The sequence below is a fragment of the Lactuca sativa genome, chromosome 9, assembly GCF_002870075.4.
Source record: "Lactuca sativa cultivar Salinas chromosome 9, Lsat_Salinas_v11, whole genome shotgun sequence".
NCBI lineage: Eukaryota > Viridiplantae > Streptophyta > Magnoliopsida > Asterales > Asteraceae > Lactuca > Lactuca sativa.
Genome location: NC_056631.2, coordinates 138,374,745 through 138,396,986, shown reverse-complemented (window position 1 = coordinate 138,396,986; position 22,242 = coordinate 138,374,745). Strand labels below are relative to the sequence as shown.

The 22,242-nt window shown below is 34.5% G+C and overlaps 1 protein-coding gene across 1 annotated transcript; it reads right to left on the bottom strand.

Moving 5' to 3' along the window:
- Nucleotides 1-1,380: 1,380 nt before the first annotated feature.
- LOC111912511 (probable serine/threonine-protein kinase WNK9) lies at nt 1,381-5,719 on the bottom strand. Its single transcript, XM_023908241.3, has 7 exons — nt 5,266-5,719; nt 5,125-5,162; nt 4,790-5,017; nt 4,487-4,707; nt 3,881-4,038; nt 3,360-3,750; nt 1,381-2,601 (listed from the first exon to the last, which is right to left on the bottom strand). The coding sequence occupies exons 1-7, from the start codon at nt 5,341-5,343 to the stop codon at nt 1,697-1,699; spliced, it is 2,019 nt and encodes a 672-aa protein (XP_023764009.1). The 5' UTR covers nt 5,344-5,719; the 3' UTR covers nt 1,381-1,696.
- Between the last annotated feature and the right edge of the window lie 16,523 nt (nt 5,720-22,242).

The window sequence follows — 22,242 nt, the reverse complement described above, 5'->3', positions numbered from 1 at the left end:
AAAAACACACCCCGCTTTCACCCTAACCCCAACCGCTCATCCCACTTAGGACAAATGACATAAAAACCCTTAGTTTGGCAGAAATATATATGAATTTTCCCTTTTTTGTATTTTAGGTTCATTAAAGTCGAAAGTAAAAAAAATTAATTTTATCTTTTTTCCGTATTTCTGAATCATTATAGCCCTTATGATTTGCAGAAATGTTCGGTTTTACTATTCTTTCTGATTCATTAAAACCTTTAAATTTGATAGAAATGTTCGGTTTTACTGTTCGTTTTGGTCCATTTATGTCAAACTTAAAGGTTTTTATGTCATTTATCAAACAATTTAGGTTTTCTTGAGATTAGTTCCTAAACATTGGTATTATTTATAAAAAAAACTATGGGTTTTTTTTTTCTTTCTAAAAGAAATAAAAATAAAAATAAAATAAAATAAAACAAAAATAAAACAAAACTTTTCAGTGGTTTTTTCGTACATAAAACAATTTTCCAATGCCTTCTTCGGAGAAAACATATTTTTTTTATGAATATAATGAATATAATAAGGAATTTCCCCACGTAATATTGATTTTTCTACTCGTTTTCATTTATTTCATTTCTTTTACACATAGAGTTTTTGATCATACTCATCTTTATTTTTTGCTAGGTAAACATTCAAATGAAAGAAAAATAACTTACAATGTTTGAAGACGATGTCTAAGACTCGGTTGATGGCACATGTTTATCTTTTTTATATTATTAGTTTTATTTTCTAACAATCGTGGCATAAACTTATTTCTTGATGACGGTGTAAGGCCTAAATTTTGTTCATTTTAATACTTCAGTTATGAAGATCTAATGATGGTGATCAATGGTTGACGACTATTTGTGAACAAAGACCATACCAGTGAATAATGAACATGATTATTATAGTTTATTTGCTGTTGCTATAATTGTATACTTTTAATTTTGCGGTGATTGAGTTATACCTATGTCTTTTTAAAGTTCTTTTTAACAAAACATGTAACCGCCATATTCATATTTCTAACTAAACACATACACAACGGGTTCCATACCCTTTGACATTGATTCCTTCCCCCCAAACCCCTTTGACATTGATTCCTTCCCCCCAAACCCATCAGGAATTAGACAGGACTTGGTCAGGGATGGGAAGCATAAATAGACTTGGGATCAGGAGGGTCAAATCAGCTTCAGTTTTCAATCTAATTAACTAATTTTTAATTCTTCTAAAGGATTTCACAAACCAAATGTCCCTAACGTCAAAGTATCATTCTAAGATGCTAATCATCAAAATATGGTAACAAAGAAAGGACCATCACCTTACCAGTTTTGTATGTATACTCTAAACTAGTTATCTAGTTTAATAACCAAATTGAATGAGTTATATAAGAACAGAGCATAGTTTTATTCAATATTCCTCCATTCAAAAAGTAATCAAATAAATATACACCTTCCAATCATGATCCAGGTAATTTACCCAATAAATGATGGTTTTGGGAAAACCCCATGTATAAGTATGATATTAGATGGCAATGTACACTCTCACAATAGATCTCAAAGATACGGTATTTGCAACCTTGAGCAGAGGGCTGTACAAAAAATATCACAAAGAAAAACAACCTATCACCACCTTATTGTTCTTGGGGTCTAAAAAAAGAATCCAGGAAACCTTTTTTCCAATAAAATCCCAAACCATCTCAACCATCTATAGCATCCACGGGAAGAGAAGTTGCCCTATGAAGAGCTTGAGGAAGCAAATAATTGTCCTCAAAACTTGTCTCTTCGCATGTCTCATCATTTATAGGAAAAGAAACAAAATGTGTCCCCGAGGCGAATGATTTTAGTAAATGATCATCATCCTTGTGTTCTATTGAAGATGACGATTTTTCTTTTGTATGTTTACTAGAGCTAGAATAAACTTTTGGAGCAAGTCCTAGTTGTTTATCTCTAAGCTCCCTTAGCTCCATCTGATATTTGGCCTTGAGCCATCTGAGTTCTTGTCTAATTTCGTTTTCATAATCATCTGCAAAATCTTGTTGTTCGTGGGGAGCAGTTTCAGTTTCCTCCAATACCTTTAACTTCACCGCCTTCAAAACTTCTCGTTCTCCTGGTTCGTCCTCTGTACACGATTGATATTCACTCGTGCCCATTTCTGGTCCCTCGTGATGAGCCCATATATCAGAATATTGTAATCCATCGGACTGGCTTGAGACCACGGGTGCACCCTCAGTGACACAATGCTCTGACCCTTCAAATTGATAAGTTATTTCTTCAAAACGGCCATGGATGGCGGCACAATGGTGGCGCGAACAGTGAAGTAGGTTTTTTCCATTCGTGGTCCTTGCGGGTAAGTAGTTGATTCGGGAACCGTTTGGCTCACAATTTTGGCAGAAACCGTTGTTCTCGTGATGCGGGCTTTCTTCTAATGGACTTAATCCTTTTTTCCAATCGGGCACTAAGCAAGAAATTTCACCATCGATCATGTCGGCTATCTTATGGACATCTTGATTGGTGATATCCAACTCGAAAACCATTTCATTTGCAACACTAAATGCTGTGTCGGATTCAATGTCGAAGGGGAAGTAAATATTCCGAACACGCCCTGCAAATATTTAGTCACCAATAATAGCTTATCACACAAGTTCCTTTTGATTGTTAAGCAAAGAAAAGTAAAGAAATTAAAACCTTATATCTTTACCACCATATCATCAATTAAGCCACTCAACTATTTTATGCTCTGATTAAACCGATATACTTTTTGGACTGTTCAGAAAGACTACACTTTCCACAATCACTTGGTTTTGATATCACGGTTTTCAGGGCAAAAATACAGAAAAGCATTACATACTTCCCACCATTTTATCGATTTAGCCACTAAGCTATTATTAATGCAATCAGAAGAAAAAAAAATAGTTCAGTAGAAAATTCTACAAAGCGGTGAAAGTATGTGTTGCCTTTCCTTATTTTGGCCCGTTTCTGGAAAAAGGGTTATTCTTCCGGCCGCAGACTCCCCCCCCCCCCCCCCCCCCCCCATAGCATCAAGTGAGATGCAAATCGAGTACACAGCAGGCCACTAGGTGGTTGGGGATAATCCACAATGGAATTAAAAATTCCCACCATGTGGTTGTTGAGCCTCAAACCCTTGACCTTTTCTGCAAGTATACCACCCTCAACAAATGGATGGGCGGGGGCTATTTTGCCCATTTTCACAACCAGGTAGGTTACCTAGGGAAATGGTTTGTTAAGGCCGTAAAAAAAAGTACAATGGTATAATCAAACAACATAACAAAGTTAAGTGACAAAATGCTGTCAAGCAATAACAATTTTCTACTGGATCTATAAAAAGGCACATACACATACCTTCTCTATCAGCAATTCGTAGCCTTAAGAAGATGCCATCGTCGTCGCCCCTCCTTCCCTTGATAGAAATATCGATGTCTTCAAGATGGTCTTGTTCTTGGGTTGTGAACAATTCAATTTCATTTCCTTCAAGTTCATAACCAAGATAGTTTGAGTAGTTATCGGTTGGTGGGCTGTTGGTAATTAAATGATTATTTATTAGAGGCATTCCGTCAAAATCTCTCCAGTAATCAATCGGCCTCAAATCGTAGCCATAATCGTCCGGTTGGAGAAAAGGGTCTTTGAGTAGCTCTTTTGCTGGAAGCCTAAGAGAAACGGTAACTAGACATTTCTCCACAAATTGTCGCACTTCGGGGTCTTTAACTTTGTACAGCGCATCCGGTTTTTTCCCCTATTTGGAAACAAATTAAGTTATATGATCATATCTTGGATGTGATTTGATGAATATATATATATATATATATATATATATATATATATATATATATATATATATATAAAAGAAGTTAATGAGTTGATACCGAGATAACTTTCTTGTAGATCTGAGCGGGATGAGTACATTCACTATAAGGATATTCAAATGTGACCATCTCCAAAATGCACATTCCAAAAGCGTATATATCCACCAATTCATTGTATTCCTCGGCATAAACCTCGGGAGCCATGAATTCCGGTGTTCCTGAGAGCAAACAAAAAGTTGCAAATATCAAAAGGGTTCTTCCAACAACCCCTGAGCCCCAAGAGCATCATGTGAGATGTAAATCAGATATGGAGCCCAATCCCACAAATGAAGTGTGGGAAAGAGGAATTTAGTTTTGACTGTCTTACGAAAATGAGTTAAATAAATGCATCTGCGAATTATAACAACTGGAGCCGTTACATAAATGAACTACTTTAGATGGAATGCAATTATGACCTACTGCTAAAACCTCCCATAAATAAAATATTTATGCGTATCTAAGTTTAAGATATACTACTAATTCATCAAAAATAATGATATAGAAAAAGAAATTTGTTTTGTTTGAGGTAGGTATGTATGTATGTATCAATTATCATATAGTATGTTTGTGCAAAAATACGACACAGGAAGGAATTAAGGCAGTGAAGTCAAGGAAGGGGGAACTCACCAACACAGCGAGCAGCATGAGATTTACGCAGAATGGCTGCAAGCCCTAAATCACCAATCTTGACTTCTCCTTGATTCCCATTAACAAAAATATTATCACATTTAAGATCTCTATGGATAACAGGAGGATCATGGCTATGGAGATAGAGCAGGCCTTTCAAGATCTGTCTACACCAATGTTTAATTGCTCTTAGATTAACCCTCCTGTGTTTCTGCCTATACCTAACCCCAAATTCCAAAATCAATCAAAAATCAGATCAAGAAACGCCCTGGCTCCAAGTCAAAGATTTTGGGATCAACTTACTGTCTAAGGGTACCAGAAGTGAACATCTCGGTCACAAAATTCATGTTCCTGTTCGCAGTATCAACCCAGGATGTGTAGAATTTCATGATATTGTTGTGTTTCAAGGTTTTCAGTAGATGGATTTCACAGTATAACCTCTCAAGATCCTCGGGACTTTGCAGGAAATCATACAGCTTTACCTGATTCCAGGCCACTTCTATGCCTTCATACTCATCGAAAGCCCTATAACTTTGAAATATTTTTTTAAAAGAAAAAAAAAACACAAATCGATTTGTAAATCCCACATGATTATCTCGAAATTTCGAATACCGATCAAAAGTTTAGCAAGTTCTTACACTGTCTTTGAAGCTCCCTTCCCCAAAATCTCATTATACTGAAACAAGATGAATCGGAGGTTTTTAACTCATCATGGACTAACAAGAACATCAAGAAATCAGAAACCCCAAAAGGGGAAAAGAAAAAGTTTGGATTTTTACCCTTCCATATCTTCCGGTAGGATCTACTTCAACGAACTCAGACTCATCTGAATTAAGAGATGCAACACCGCCATTCATTATTTACTTGAGGGAGATGGGGCTGGACTAATCACGAAGATAGATGAAGATGGGTTTTACTGCAAGTAGTGCAATAATTGTGGAAAGAAGAGAGGGTAGATTGAGATGGAGATTGGAATCCTCCTCGTTGAGTCCATCAGAAAAAAAAAAAAAAAAAAAAATGAAAGAAAGAAAAAAAATTAAGGAAAGATAGACGAGATATTTCAACAACTCAGAGACAACGAGGCAAAAGATTTCTAAAAAGGCAAACACACATAAAAACTCTTTCTTTTTTCCTTTAGCCCCACAGACACAAGCACACACATATCATGACAAAAACACCTCTCTTTCTTTTCTTGTGTCCTCTTTTCTATCTCTTCACGAGCCACCCACAGTCCCCCACACACACACATGCAATGGTGCCTTTGTCTACATATCAAATAAATTGTAGCCGGTCTAAAAAAAATAAAAAAAACAATTTGTATCCACCACTTGAAAATATGGTCATAAATTTGTTTAGGCTTTTGCTTCCCATATATTTCCTTGTCCTAACCCGTATTCATTCTTTGAGAATTTTCAATAGGAAATTTTTTAAATATTTATTACTATTGATTTTTTTATTAACCATTTATTATTATTAGAGCATATAATTTATTTGTGTTTTTGTATTAATCATTAAATATATATTGAATAATTAATATGTTTTTATGTTTTGTCATTTAACTTCTTCATACTTTAGTTACATTTCATTTATATCTTATTAAATATATTTTAGTTTTAAATATTTTTTTATTTATTTACCAATTAGTTATTTTATTAAATATTTAATGATATTTTATTTATGAAATATAAACTTATAATGATTATATAATTTTTTTCAATCTTTTTGTGACTATTCTGTAATAGTTTTTTCGTATTAATTTTCCGAACGATATGTCGTAATATATTTCTTTTGTAACAATTTGTTGTAATCTTTTCAATAAGTTAAAAAACAATGTACGTTTAAAACTTAAATAATTAAATAAGAAGGTTTTATAAAACTTTTTAGATAGATATTGGTAATTAGTTAAATTTGTATATAAAAAATATAAAAATAAATTAACCACTAGATAAGTTATTTAATTAGAGGTTAAAGTTTTTGAATTTATGCTCAGACAATAATTTTAAGTTTTATTATAATTTAATCATTGGGGATGCTCTTACATATTTGTATATGTTTATTTCGGAAAAATTTTATACTGGATGTACGAACTATCTATTTATATTATTTTTACTTCATATTTGTATATGTTTATTTCGGAAAAACTTATACCGGATGTATGAACTATCTCTTACATATTTTAAGTTTTATTATAATTTAATCATTGGGGATGCTCTTACATATTTGTATATGTTCATAACAAAAACCAAGTTTAAAAAGCTATGATATATATATATATATATATATATATATATATATATATATATATATATATATATATATATATATATATATATATATATATATATATATATATATATATAACAAATGACATTTGGCCTACCGGTAAGGTGTGACTCTCTCAAATAAGAGGTCATGGGTTCAAGTTCTTAGGAGACAGAGTGGTATTTAGGAGTAAGTTAGTTAGTTTGCTATTTCAATATATATATATATATATATATATATATATATATATGTGTGTGTGTGTGTGTGTGTGTGTGTATAGAGAGAGAGAGAGAGTTAGGTTCAAGTATTTTAACTAATTATTGTGCGGATATCGTATGCTATGAGAATTAATAAGAGAATAAATTGTTTAGCAATGTGAATATGTTCAACCTTACAAAAATATTGTCATTTTCATGCATTCTCGCTTATTATTATTATTTTTGTTCTGACACATCGTTTTTCACTCATTTTCATTCTGACAGAATACGACCCAATAAACATTCTCACAAACATTCTAACAGAAATGAGAATAATAATAATAAGTGTATAATAACCTTATAAACGATTTAATTAGCGAGAATGTGTGTTAATGACAATAGTTATGTAAGATTAAACGTATTTATATTATCAAACAATATATTTTCTTTATGATTCTCATAGAATACGATATCCATACAATAATTAGTTAGAATAGAATAACCCAAGCCTATATATATATATATATATATATATATATATATATATATATATATATATATATATATATATATATATATATATATATATATAAGATTGCTTAAATCATAATTCATGTATCAAAAATCAACCAATAAAAATCAAAGGAGAAAATATACAGTTTTTGAAGCTCAATGAACAAAAGATTAAGCACAAAGAAAACAAATCTTAAGGAACGAGACATTAACGTTAGATACAAATGTCCCTTTATTTAATGAACGGAAGCCATAAACACTTTGTATCTTTACTATCATAGGTGGTATTTAGGAGGTTAGTCAGTTTGTCATTTCAATATATATATATATATATATATATATATATATATATATATATATATATATATATATATGGGCCCTTAAGTTTTTAAGACTTTATCTTAAAAACAAGGATGATCAATATTGGCCATTGAATTTAGTTTGGATGGCTTAGATTGCTTAAATCGCAATTCATATGCCAAAATTAACCAATCAAAATCAAAGGAAAAAATATACAGTTTTTGAAGCTCAATGTACAAAAGATTAAGCACAAAGAAAACACATCTCAAGGAACGAGACATTAATGTCACATACAAATGTCTCTTTATTTAATGAACGGAAGCCATAAACACTTTGTACCCTTACTATCATCGATGCCCCTTCATCAACCACCCACCACCATCGTCAGTTCCCCTCTCTGTTACTGTTTCTCTCTTACGAACAGCTCCACCACCATTGACTCGCAGCCAACATAACCTACACATCAGCCTAAACCACAACTTCAGCGTTAGATCTCCACCTCCGTCACCATGCTTACCTCTTTTAGAAAAATCATATATCTGTCAAAAATACCCTAGATCTCCCTTACTTCCAGAGTTCCAATCACTTTCTAAGTAAATGTTCATCGATAGTTTCCAGCATCACCACCATTTACGGTGGCCTCCACAATCACTATTTTCTAACATCTGTTAATCTCCCTCTCCCTTCTCTTTTTCTTGTCGTGGTTCTTTCTCTTAAAACCATATAAAAACCCACATGTTCCATGTAACCTCCCAAAAATTCATAGTAAACTTTTTTTCATTTTTAAATCCATAAACAATACAAACTATTTGTTCCAAAACCAACCAAAGTGATTATATCATTTAAACATCAGAGTAGAAGTCATAAATAGTTAATGCAAAAAACATTGGGGGATGTTGTGTAATCACGTCAGGCCCTTCCCATTTGAACCAGAAGTACCTGAAACCATAAACATGAAACTGTAAGCACAAAGTTGAATGAGTTTCCCAAAATACCACATACCATACATACAATAGAGATTGTTATGTGTGACAACCTGTTGTTTCACGTTAATAAAAAGTCAACCTTGGTCAACAAAAGTCAAACATATCAAATAAAGTTCAAACTTATTTATTTAATTATCTTAAAAAGGTTGGGTTAATAAGTTATAAAGGTATAGACCTTGTATCTAAAGGTGTTGTATGTTAAGGAGGAAAACAATAGGAACCGAGAACCCTTCATCCGAGCCACAAACCCTCACTTAGCTTGAGACTTCGGACCGCAAACAATTCACGTCCCCAAATGAGATTCGCAGCCGCAAACAAGGTTCGCATCCGTAAACCTCGGTTCACAGCCAAGAACTCATTCCTCGGACCGTAAACTCCGGTCTTATCAACTCGGTGTGGAAACCAACGAAGGTGTCCCATCAGTTTTGACCCTATATAGGGGCTGGACCGTAAAATCCTCCTTATTTCTTCAATTCCAGCCGAAAACACACCTTTCTCTCTCAAAAACTCCAACCGTGAACACCCTTTTCTCTCTCAACTATCATCCTTCATCCTTCGAATCTTCTTAGGATCTTCAAGTGTTCTTCATTTCATCAAGATCATTGGGTTGTAAACCCTTGAATCTCCTTCATTTCTTCAAGAACACCAAGCCATAAACCCAAGAACACCAAGATCTTCTTGGGTCGTGAACTCCTGGGACTAGCCGTAAACACCTAACAGTCTTCCATTTTTGCTTCCAACACTCTTATTTGTAAGTTAAACTTACAAATTAGCCTAATTCCTTATCATTCTTATGTTTATATACACAATTGTATACATATATATATATATATATATATATATATATATATATATATATATATAACGTGAAATGCTTTTAGGACTCGTTTTTGGCTCGGGATCTAACTAGTGGAAATAACATCCTATATCGAACCACTTCCATAAGGTGAGTTCATACCCCTATGTTTTTACAATTTTTAATGTTTTAGGTAGGGGATACAAGTAACAACACAAGGAACTCTTGTGTTATCATTCAAATAATTTCGAAACAGTTTTAAAAACATTTCAAGTCATTTCAACTGATTTAAACTATTTTAAAAAGTATTTTCAAACTACATAAATTACTTTATTCTTTTATTTCCTGAAATACAAGTGTATATATATATATATATATATATATATATATATATATATATATACACTTGTATATATATACAAGTGTGTGTGTGTATATATATATATATATATATATATATATATATATATATATATATAAAGATATATAATTAACATTCAACAGACTTAGGACTGATGCTTTCCAACTTAACTCCTGTTCCGTGTCTGGTTGTGGACTAGGGTTTGAACCATTTGTCCGACTGTCCGTTTGATCTCAATTATATATATATATATATATATATATATATATATATATATATATATATATATATATATATATATATATATATATAAACTGTTAAAATAAAGCTTTACCCCTTTTTGTAAACATGTCGAGTAAAAGGTATCATTCTTAAAATTATTTCATGTGTTATATAAACTGTTAAATTATTAAGATTCTGCTTTCATAAAGAACATACATGTAAACTATAATAGGTATAGTTTAGGGAACACTAATGCTATTTTACTAAGTCATGAATTTCATACTAAAATGATTATCTAAATTATAATTGTTGTACACTACTAGTACATGTATTTCATACATTTTCGAGTACAAAAGAACATTAGTATTCTCTACGTGTCTAGTTTATACAGGGTTGTGAGGTATTACTTTGTTGTACCATTCAGGGTACATGTTTTTAGTCTTTCAAATTATTACCATAGTCTCCTAGAGGGAGAGCGTGCGTTTGTGTATAGATCTATACGGGACTGACAATCCCGCACCTTGTTGTTAGCTATAGTGGGACCGACAGGTCTACGGGTGACAAATGTCTTAACTTCTTTTCAATGCATACATAACGTCGTGTTTTATACTAGTCAAATTTAGTATGGTAATATGAACTCACAATGGTATCAACTAAGGTGTTTAGATTACGGGATTTCATAACTCTAAGTAGTTCTACTAAACAATGGAACTACACCACACAACTTTTCTAGTAACATGAACATTAAGTTTAGAAGGGACCTATAATGCTAACTTTATGATTCCTTGGTTCATACATCAGCATGGGCGGAGGGAGTTGGGGGCACGAGGGTGTTCAGCCCCCCTAACTTGGTCGGCTTAATTCTTTTATACCTAATGCTTATAAGATTATTACTATAACTGTTATATGTTTGAAGGCCCACTAAAGTCAAAATAATGAAGATTTCAAAGTCACATATTCTATACTTCTACTACTCACATTTATATTTAAATATTGTTGCCCATAAATTTTTTGGATATTTAATTAAATTCATAATTTAACTTAATGATTTCATGAGTATTGATAATCATTCATTTGTTTTTTGACGATCTATGCCACCTACTTTTTATTATTTTTAATTTCAAATTAAACTCATAATTTAACTAATAATTTTATCAGTATTGGTCTATATAATCATTTTTTTGTATTTTGGCTCCATTTTTGTTAGTTTGATTTTGAAATAACATTTTTTTACTGATAATCGACTTAATGATTCTTTGTGCAAGTATATAATCACCAACGGTGTTGAGAAAATGGTATTTTAAATGCCTTATAAAATCTAAAAACAATGTTTCTTAAATAAAAGAGTTTTTATATTTTGGTTGATTTTATAAATTTTAGGGACTAATTTTAATAAATTAAACATTGTCTTCAAAAACACAAGATTGGCTATGTTATTTGTATTTTAAAAGAAGAGCTTAAAATTACAAACAACGTTATTAAATAGTAATCTGCGTCTTATTTACTATGATGTAAGCCCCCTTCATTGTAAATTTCTGGCTTCGCCCCTGTACATCAGGATTATATATTAGTAGGATCCGATAGACATTAGTCTGTGTGCTTTCCGCTTCATTTCTTGTTCCTTGTTTGGTTGTGGGCTTAGAGCAGATTATCCCAGTCTACTATCTATTCGATCTTAGTTATATATATATGTGTGTGTATATATATATATATATATATATATATATATATATCCATATACATTAAGAAATCATAGGGGGAAACAGGTATGGGTTAGGTCATGACATACAAGTACAACATACTATTTTCTAGTACAAAAACATACTTTTCGGAAGGAACATTTAACTAAGTACATACATATACAATGGAGTTCATACAAATACAACAATTTTACATTACTTTCTAAGTACAATGTAGATGTCACTCAAAAAGGACCAACACTGTTAATTTTGTGATTACCTAGTGTATACGCCAAGGTTACATACAATGTAGATCCTACAAAAAGTGGAATGTGTGGATTCCGCCTCATTTCCTGTTCCTTGTTTGGTTGTGGGCTTAGGGAAGAACCACACAATCGACTGTCTGTTCGATCTATATGGTATATAACTTGTATCCACTAGGTGATTGTAGCAGGAACTTTAAGGTCACATTTTTCTTACATTAGATTTACATAAGAAAATATTGGATTTTCTGGAGGATCATACTAAGGTTTTCAAGGAACAAAGTACATGATTTCTAAAACAAAATACTTATGAACTCACCAACTTAAATGTTGATACACTTTCAAAATCACTTGTGTTCTCAAACTAGTAGACAGGTACATGCACTGGGATCCAGAAGATGGAGCATAGTAGCTTCGTGTCTTTATTTTGCTATTTACTTTTGGAGTCAATCATACGTGATTTGAATGCAATGTAAACACATTATTATTAATGCATTGTAGGTTGTTTCTTGTTTTAATATTCTACATTTGTTGTGATACTGAGCATAACGTCATCCGCCCCCGGACGTTTCCGCTGTTCTGGTTTAGAGGTGGGACAGATTGGTATCAGAGCATTGTTTATAGTTAACTAAGTATATCAACTATAAATACAATGGGATTAAAACACTCTGGCCAAGAGTTATATTTTTAAAATATAAGTATACATACATACATATATATATACATACTAGAACAAGTATCACAAGAAGAACAAAACATACGTAATTAAATGTTGGACATTACGGTCAAACCTGGATAGTTATGTAATCATATCTGGGATCAATATAGCCTGATCAACTATATTTATTTGAGATACGACCAACATGTGTTTGGGAGTGTTGTGGTGTTTCAACATACTTAAAACTTACCTAACTCTATATACCAAGGATCTCTAGAACAAAATACAAAGTTAAAATACTATAGGAGTATTTTATGATACTATCAGATAACAAAAAGTTTAAGACTTAACAAGTTCATACCATTAAAATACTATAGGAGTATTTTAGGCACTATAAATAACTTATGTGAAAATTAAAAGACCCTTATTGGTAGAACTATAATTTCGGAGTGTATACTCCCAAGGTTTTATAGACTTAGAATTGGTGATCTATGCTCTATTTCCTGTTCCTTGTTTGGTTGTGGTTTTAGAGTAGGGTCACTTATTCGAAGGTCTATTTAATCTTAAATTATATACAACTTGTATACACTGCACGGTTATAGAAGGACTCGATAAGGATCACCCCATAATGTTTCACTTAATCTCATAGATTCTTTAGACACTCCCATTCTCGCACGACAAACCTAGATAGATGTAACCACTCCATCATAGCAGTCAACAAAGGAGTCAAGGAGGAACAAGAAGAGATTCATGAGGAGGATTCTGAGAAGGGATCAGCCAAAGAAACCAAACGTCTTATGTGTCACATTAATAACTAATAAACTAAAATAACCTAGTGAGTTAGTGAGTACACTACTCACACTATGTGGTAGGATTATTTCATCTTTCGTAACAACTGGTAACCGTTATACAGTTCACAGGAATTCATTCGAGAATAGTCACTACTAATTCATAATTTTATTTTATATAGACTTCCATTATGAATTGTTTTCAGAACACTATAAAAGTCGGAACATGACACACTCGGAAATAGAGATAACTTAGTTTAAATAACACCCGTACAATACCTACTTCTACTCACTACCATAGATACATCTCAGGAGTATTGTCAGAAACATTGAGAATAGTCCAACAAAGCGTGAAATTTATAAGTATATATAAATTGGTGGAATACAACTAGCAATGACCATTATTAGTCACGAGATCATTTCTCACCATGCAACAAAATTATGTCTTCACAAGGAGGTAACCAACCAACTAGCAAGGCACCAATTTTGCAAATAGACTCCGCTACTTTTCAGGCTACAGTCACAACCACTGTGATAGCCGTCATGGCACAGCTCAATGCTAATAACGCCAGCGGAAGCGAAAGTGGTGTCAGTTATGCTAATCGCAGTAACAATCGAGGGAACTAGAGAGTGTCTGCTGACAAGGACACCCCGGACCACAAACCTAAGAACAAGAAACGGGAGTTTTGGAACAAAAGGGGAAAATTCTGCTTAAGGTCCTACCAAGAGACGACATCCCGTGACTGTCCCTGTAGTCACAACATCTGGCACTACATCTGCTACTACAACCCCCGTCAACCGATACGCTGGAAATCTTCCAAAGTTCAACAAATGCAACTTCCATCAAAACGGAGTTTTCTGGGAGATGAAGTGCAAGAATTGCCGCATGAAGGGGCACACTGCTCGTTTCTACAGGGCGCCGGTGCAACCAATCTCCCAGGTCCCCGGAGTTGAAGTAAACCAGGCTTGTTATAGGTGTGGTGAGACTGGGAACTACAAGAGGGACTGCCCAATAACAAAGAACTCTGTCAGGGAGGGGCGAATATTGATGATCACCGTAGGAGAGACTGTCCCTGAGCCAACTATGAACAACGGTACGTTTTCTAAATAATAGTAAAATTTTAAAACTTAGTATTCCAAATAAAAAGTAGAATTTAAATTACTTACTCATCCGAACAAACCACAACATTCAAATAAGAACTAAAGATCCATGCAGGTGAGCTATGATGGCTTAGTGTGTACATCAGGGTTATGCATAACTAAGATTTTGCAGGCTTAGAGTGAGTGATTCCACCTCATTTTCATGTTCCTTGTCTGGTTGTGGATTTAGGGCAAAGTCACTCAGTCGATCGTCTTATTCATCTTAATTATACATGACTTGTATATACCAAGTGATAATAGAAGTACCTAAGAAGGATCATAATATGAAGTATCATCACTAGTTATCAAAGCGCTTTTGCTGCTAGCACTCGCCTATTGTGGTACAATTTGTTGCAGTAGGTAATATCAAGGAGAAAAGTGAAAGCACTAGAAAGTATACACAGAATGCACTATCGAGTACACACGGAATACACTATCGTTATAACAAATGTTTCTTTCAAATCGACTTAACACATGTTTCTATAAAGAGTCTAGCATCTTCATTCGACGTGGATTGAATGGTCCTCACCATACCAAGTTAATGTGCTGCGAAAACCACCGCCTTAACCAACCGACTAACGAAACCCTCGTCACTCATAACGAAAACCCAACACAGACCTCAAAATTGTCTCTCGTATTCTAAACCCCGAAGTACTCATGCGAGGAATACTTTGCCCTCCGAAACCTTTCCGACATATACCCAGCAGGCCTTCTAGAACTACCACTCGTGCAACAGGTCAAGTTCAAGCACATAGGCTAAGGACGAATACAGTTAACCTATCACTACTAAGTGTATACGTGAGAGTAGTATATAATTAAGATTATGTGGACTTAGAATGTGTGTTTCCACCTATCTCATGTTCCTTGTTTAGTTGTGGACCTGGGGCAGAGTCGCACATCTGACCGTCTTATTAATCTTAATTATATACGAATTTTATACACGAGGTAATGATAGAGGGATCATGTATTAATCTTACTATGAACTTCAGGATAAAGCTGCCCATGACTACAGGTGGACATTCTGCCATTCAGATGAGCATAACCCCTAAAGTCCTGCTAAGAAAGCTAATTTCGGGACGAAATTCTCTCTAACGGGGGGATGATGTGACAACCATTTGTTTCATGTCAACAAAAAGTCAATCTTGGTCAACAAAAGTCAAACATATCAAATAAAGGTCAAACTTAATTCTTTAATTGTGTTAAAAGGCTAGGTTAATAAGTTATAAAGGTATAGACCTTGTATTTAAAGGTGTTGTATGTTAAGGAGGAAAACAATAGGAATCGAGAACCCTTCATCCGAGCCACAAACCCTCACTTAGCTTGAGAATTCGGACTGCAAACAGTTCACGACCGCAAACGAGGTTCACAACTGCAAATGAGGTTCGTAGCCATAAACCTTGGTTCACAGCCGAGAACTCATTCCTCGGACCGTAAACTCCGGTCTTATCCACTCGGTGTGGAAACCAACGAAGGTGTCCCATTAGTTTTGACCCTATATAGGGGTTGGACCGTAAACTCCTCCTCGTTTCTTCAATTCCAGCCAAAAACACACCTTTCTCTCTCAAAAACTCCAGCCGTGAACACCCTTTTCTCTCTCAACCATCATCCTTCATCCTTTGAATCTTCTTAGGATCTTGATTGGATCTTCAAGTGTTCTTCATTTCATCAAGATCATTGGGCCGTAAACCCTTGAATCTCCTTCATTTCTTCAAGAACAACCAGCCGTAAACCCAAGAACACCAAGATCTTCTTGGGCCGTGAACTCCTGGGGCTAGCCGTAAACACCTAGCAACCTTCCATTTTTGCTTCCAACACTCTTATTTGTAAGTTAAACTTACAAATTAGCCCAATTCCTTATCATTCTTATGTTTATATAAACTAATTGTATACATATATATTATGTGAAATGCTTTTAGGACTCGTTTTTGGCTCGGGATCTAACTAGTGGAAATAACATCATATATCGAACCTTTTATCAAATCACTCCCACAAGGTGAGTTCATACCCCTACGTTTTTACCATTTTTCAATGTATTAGGGGGGGGGGGGGGAATACAAGTAAAACTTATTTAAATTATTTTAAAAAGTGTTTTCAAACTACTTAAATTGTTTTATTCTTTTATTTCCTGAAATACATGTTTATATATATAAAGATATATAATTAATATTCAACAGACTTAGGACTGATGTTTTCTGCCATAACTCTTGTTCCTTGTCTGGTTGTGGATTAGGGTTTGAACCATTTATCCGACTATCTGTTTGATCTCAAATATATGTGTTATATATATATATACATATATATATATATATATATATATATATATATATATATATATATATATATATATATATATATATATATATATATATTGAAACACGAAACTTATTTAAATAAAGCCTTACCCATTTTTGTAAACATGTCGAGTAAAAGGTATCATTGTCAAAATTATTTCATATATTATATAAACTGTTAAATTATTAAGATTCTGTTTTCATAAAGAACATACATGTAAACTATAATAGGTATAGTTTAGGGAACACTAATGCTATTTTACTAAGTCATGAATTTCATACTAACATGATTATCTAAATTATAATTATTGTACACTACTAGTACATGTATTTCATACATTTTCGAGTACAAAAGAACATTAGTATTCTCTATTTGTCTAGTTTATACAGGGTTGTGAGGTATTACTTTGTTGTACCATTCAGGGTACATGTTTTTAGTCTTTCAAATTATTACCATAGTCTCCTATAGGGAGAGCGTGCGTTTGTGTATAGATCTATACGGGACTGACAATCCTGCACCTTGTTGTTAGCTACAGTGGGACGGGCAGGTCTACGGGTGACAAATGTCTTAACTTCTTTTCGAAGCCTACATAATGTCGTGTTTTATACTAGTCAAATTTAGTATGGTCATATGAACTCACAATGGTATCAACTAAGGCGTTTAGATCGGGATTTCATAACTTCAATTAGTTTTACTATACAATGGAACTACACCACACAACTTTTCTAGTAACATGAACATTTAGTTTAGAAAGGACCTATAATGCTAACTTCATGATTCCTTGGTTCACACATCAGGATTATAAATCAATAGGATCCGATAGGTATTACTCTGTGTGCTTTCCACTTCATTTTCTGTTCCTTGTTTGGTTGTGGGCTTAGAGCAGATTCACCTAGTCTACTATCTATTCGATCTTATATATATATATATATATATATATATATATATATATATATATATATATATATATATAATCCGTATACATTAAGAAATCATAGGGGGAAACAGGTATGGGTCAGGTTATAACATACAAGTACAACATACTATTTTCTAGTACAAAAACATACTTTTCGGATGGAACGTTTAACTAAGTACATACATATACAATGGAGTTCATATAAATACAACAATTTTACATTACTTTCTAAGTACAACGTAGATGTCACTCAAAAAGGACAACCACTGTTAACCCTATGATTACCTAGTGTATACGCCTGGGTTACATACAATGTAGATCTGAAAAACAGTGGAATGTGTGGATTCTGCCTTATTTCCTGTTCCTTGTTTGGTTGTGGGCTTAGGGAAAAACCACACAATCGACTTTCTGTTCGATCTATATTGTATATAACTTGTATCCACTAGGTGATTATAGAAGGAACTTTATGGTCACATTTTTCTTACATTAGATTACATCAGAAAATATTGGATTTTCTAGAGGATCATACTAAGGTTTTCAAGGAACAAAGTACATGCTTTCTAAATCAAAATACTTATGAACTCACCAACTTAAATGTTGATACACTTTCAAAATCACTTGTGTTCTCAGGAAACTAGTACACAGATACACGCATCGGGATCCAAAAGATAGAGCATACTACCTTCATGTCTTTATTTTGCTATTTACTTTTGGAGTCTGTAGGATCCATTATGTGTTGCGTCTAGGGCTCGGTCCTTAGTCCAATTTTGTATTCGGATTGGGCCTGTCCATCCGTGATTTAATAACTAGGGTTTAGTATTTATAGATGCTTGCATGCATCTTTGTACGTAGCTTTTGAGTCGATTATTCATAGCGATTATAGTTTATTGATTGTAACCCTAAAAGCTTCTACAGTGGAAGTTCTTTATCGAGCTCTGCTGAGGCGTGAATCTATTGAATCATTCAGCTTATTTTGATTCATTCTCTTCTTTGTTATTTTGTTTGCATTATTCTGATTAACCTGTGTGAGATCTAAACGATCAAAGAGTTTTTCAACTCATCAATTGGTATCAGAGCGGGAGACTGTGTAATTCATACACATCTCTTCTGTGAAAGAAGTGATTAGGGTTCATTCCGCATTCATTGATATTTATTGAGCCGTCACTCCATAATTGACGTACCTCATTAATTATTCACCTTGCCCTAATATTACGTATTACAACGTATGATCTTATAACAGGTTAAACGATTAAGCATGGACGATTCTCAATCCAATCCCATCAACATCTCTAACAGCATCGGATCAACAACCAAGATCCCAATCCTCTACACTCAAGACTATGAAGTGTGGACGCACCATTTTGAAGATTACGTTATTGGATCGGAAGATAACGGGTATCTGATATGGGAAGCTATCACAGCTGGCCCCTTCGCTCACTCAAGCACTTCAAGAATCATTAAAACTCAGAAGGAGTACAATGATCTATTAAAAGATGTGAAGGACGTCGCTCAGGACGAAAATGAGAAGTTCCAATGCAACATTAAGGCATTGAGACTAATTCGATTCACCCTTCAATCCGACACATTTCGGTTAGTAAGTTCTTATGGTACAGCAAAGGAAATTTGGGATCGGCTGCGAGAGCTGTATTCCACAGATGAAGATCTGGAGCACTCGATTTAGACCCTACTTCTCTCTGAATTTGGAGAGTTCAAGCAGAAGCCAGAGGAAGTTGTTACACAAACATTCGATCGGATCAATCATCTTCTCAGTAAGATGATCAAACATGACATAGAAAGAAAGCTCATCGAACAGAAGGTCACTTTCTTAAATGGCCTAAGACCCGAATGGAGGGCAATTGTGTCGACGGTTAAAGCGCATGAGCAGTTCAGATCATATTCTTTGGCGAAACTGGTGGGGATTCTGAAATCTCAGGAAAAGATTGTGCTACAAGAGAAGAGCGTGGTTTCAAACTTGGGGTCTTTGGCCCTTTTGTCTAAAGGTAAGAATGCAGAAGAAGAAGAAGAAGAAGAAGATCTGAATCTGGGAGACTACGATATGACATCTGAAGACTATGCAATGATGGTGTCAAATCCCAGGAGGTTCATCAAAAAGAAGTTCCCTACCAACAAGAACCGAAATTGGCAGGGAAGCTACAGCTCTGAAAAAGTGAAAGAGGAGCCGAAGGTTGAAGAACCAAAGAAAGAAGCGAAGGGTGAAGCTGATTCTGGTGTAAGCTGTTTTTACTGTGGAGGGAAAAATCACTACGCAAAAGATTGCGTGTTGAAGAAAATGGCAGAGAAAGATGAGGAGAAGGATGAAGAAGCAAGTCTCCTGAAAATACTAGAGGAGATTAAAAGGAAGAAAGCTACTGCTAATCCCTTTATGAATGCTCTTGTTGTGCAAGATTCGGTAGATGATGATGAGTTCGGTGGTGTACAGGTGTGGTCGACTGACTCAGAAGATGATGAAGTGAGAAAGACTACTCATGGAAAGGCTTATGTGGCGAAGAGTGGTGATGTTGGTGGAAGATGTTTGATGGTGACAGATGTATCCCAGATGAGGGGATACAACACTGATGGTGGAAACGAAGTGGCTAAGGAGCGAGAGGACGTGTGCTTTACAGCGAAGCTTCTCAGTGTGCAGATCAGTGAACTAGATGAACTGATCAAGAAGGTACAATCCATTTTTGTTTCATTTAAAATTCCATAGACATCATATGAAAAAGAATTAAATAACTTGAATTCAAGAATGTCGAATCTAGATAGTTGTTTGACTCAAACACGTGTCAAGAATTCTAATCTGACTGACCAAATAAGCAGGGTATCATCCAAGAGTGAGGAGCGAAGAATGTGGATTGAGCAGAAGGAGTTGGAGCTGGTTAAGTCTAGGGATGAAAATATCTATTTGCAAAGAGACAATCTTAAGTTGTTAAAACAGAGAAATGTTTTTTGTTTGATTGCAAAAAGACTTTATACTAACATTAATCAGCTGCATTTAGATTGTGAAATAGGCCAGAAGATACATCGCATGATTTTGCCCTTCCTTGAGCTAAAGGAGGATGAAATCGATGCCGAAGCATACAACTGTGAAAGTGTTGTATCTTCAGATGATGTAAATCCCACTTATATGTTTGGTCTAGACAAAATTGAATCATTTATAAAGTCCAAAGACCATAAGGACATGCTTAAGAATCTTTTGGATGAAAATGATAGGTTGAAACTCAAAGCCTAAACTATACAAAAATTTGACTCATTGAGTACCAAATTAAGTTCAGAAAACAAAATTGATGTTGAAAATGCATCTGAACTTAATGAGGACGATGACATGAGTGAAATCTTTGTAGAGGATGAGGTTGACTGTTCCGAGTTTATTAGGAGCGAACCTGAAAACCACAAAAACTTGATTTCTGAAAATTTTGTGGAATTCGCTCGTCTATCCAAAAATAAGTCCCCAATCCTTAAAGAAAAGGCCGTTGTATACCAAAAGGTAAGAACCACTCCCAATCAGGTTTATAAGGTCACAGGAGTAACCGAACATCAGACAGCCGAACTCACTGCAATGGTGAATGAAGATAATGCAGGTGGTTGTGATGAGTTTTTCTGGTCTGCACCGATAGACAATGCAGATGAAACAGTTGGTTTATCGGAGCGAAAATCATGGAAGGTAAAAGGTAGATATGTGGCAGAACCACTCAATAAACCTACCAACTTTGACGTGCCCAGTTCCAGTGGCACAAAAGAGGTTCCAGTAGAACGCGTCTCCTCAACAAGCGAAACCTCTTCCATGGAAAGTGAGCCATTTGTTCAGAAGCCGAAACAAAAGGCAAATATTCACAGGGCACCAAAACAGGTGAAAAATCAAAAGTAGCAGAGAAATTTGAGATATAAGAAAAATCTCTCAGAGCGAAAGCAATTCTGGCGCTCCCAAAATCCTCACTATACTCACTTTAATAGAAACTCCAAGCCAAAAGGAGAAGAAAATAAGAGTAAAAGGAGCTTCGGTCCATTGGATCAAAAGAACCAGAAGAAGACTTTCAGGCCACAGAAAGAACAAAACCGGAAAGATAAGTTCGGTCCCGAAAGTAACAACAACCGAAAGCCTAGTTTCGGTCCGCCAAACAACAACAGACAAAGACCAGAGTTCAGTCCATCAAGCTTTTACAGCAGAAGACCCAGTTTCGGTCCAGCAACTCACAACAACCGAAAAGCCAGTTTCGGTACATCAACAGATAGCAACCGAAGGTCCAGGTTCGGTCCCTCAAATTATCACAACCAAAAGGGTCATTTCGAACCTCAAGTTAGGAAAGAGTCTCATTCTAATTTCTATTCCTCTAATTCTTCTCGTTCTTCTTCTAAGCCTAATTCTTGTCCTACACCAAGCTC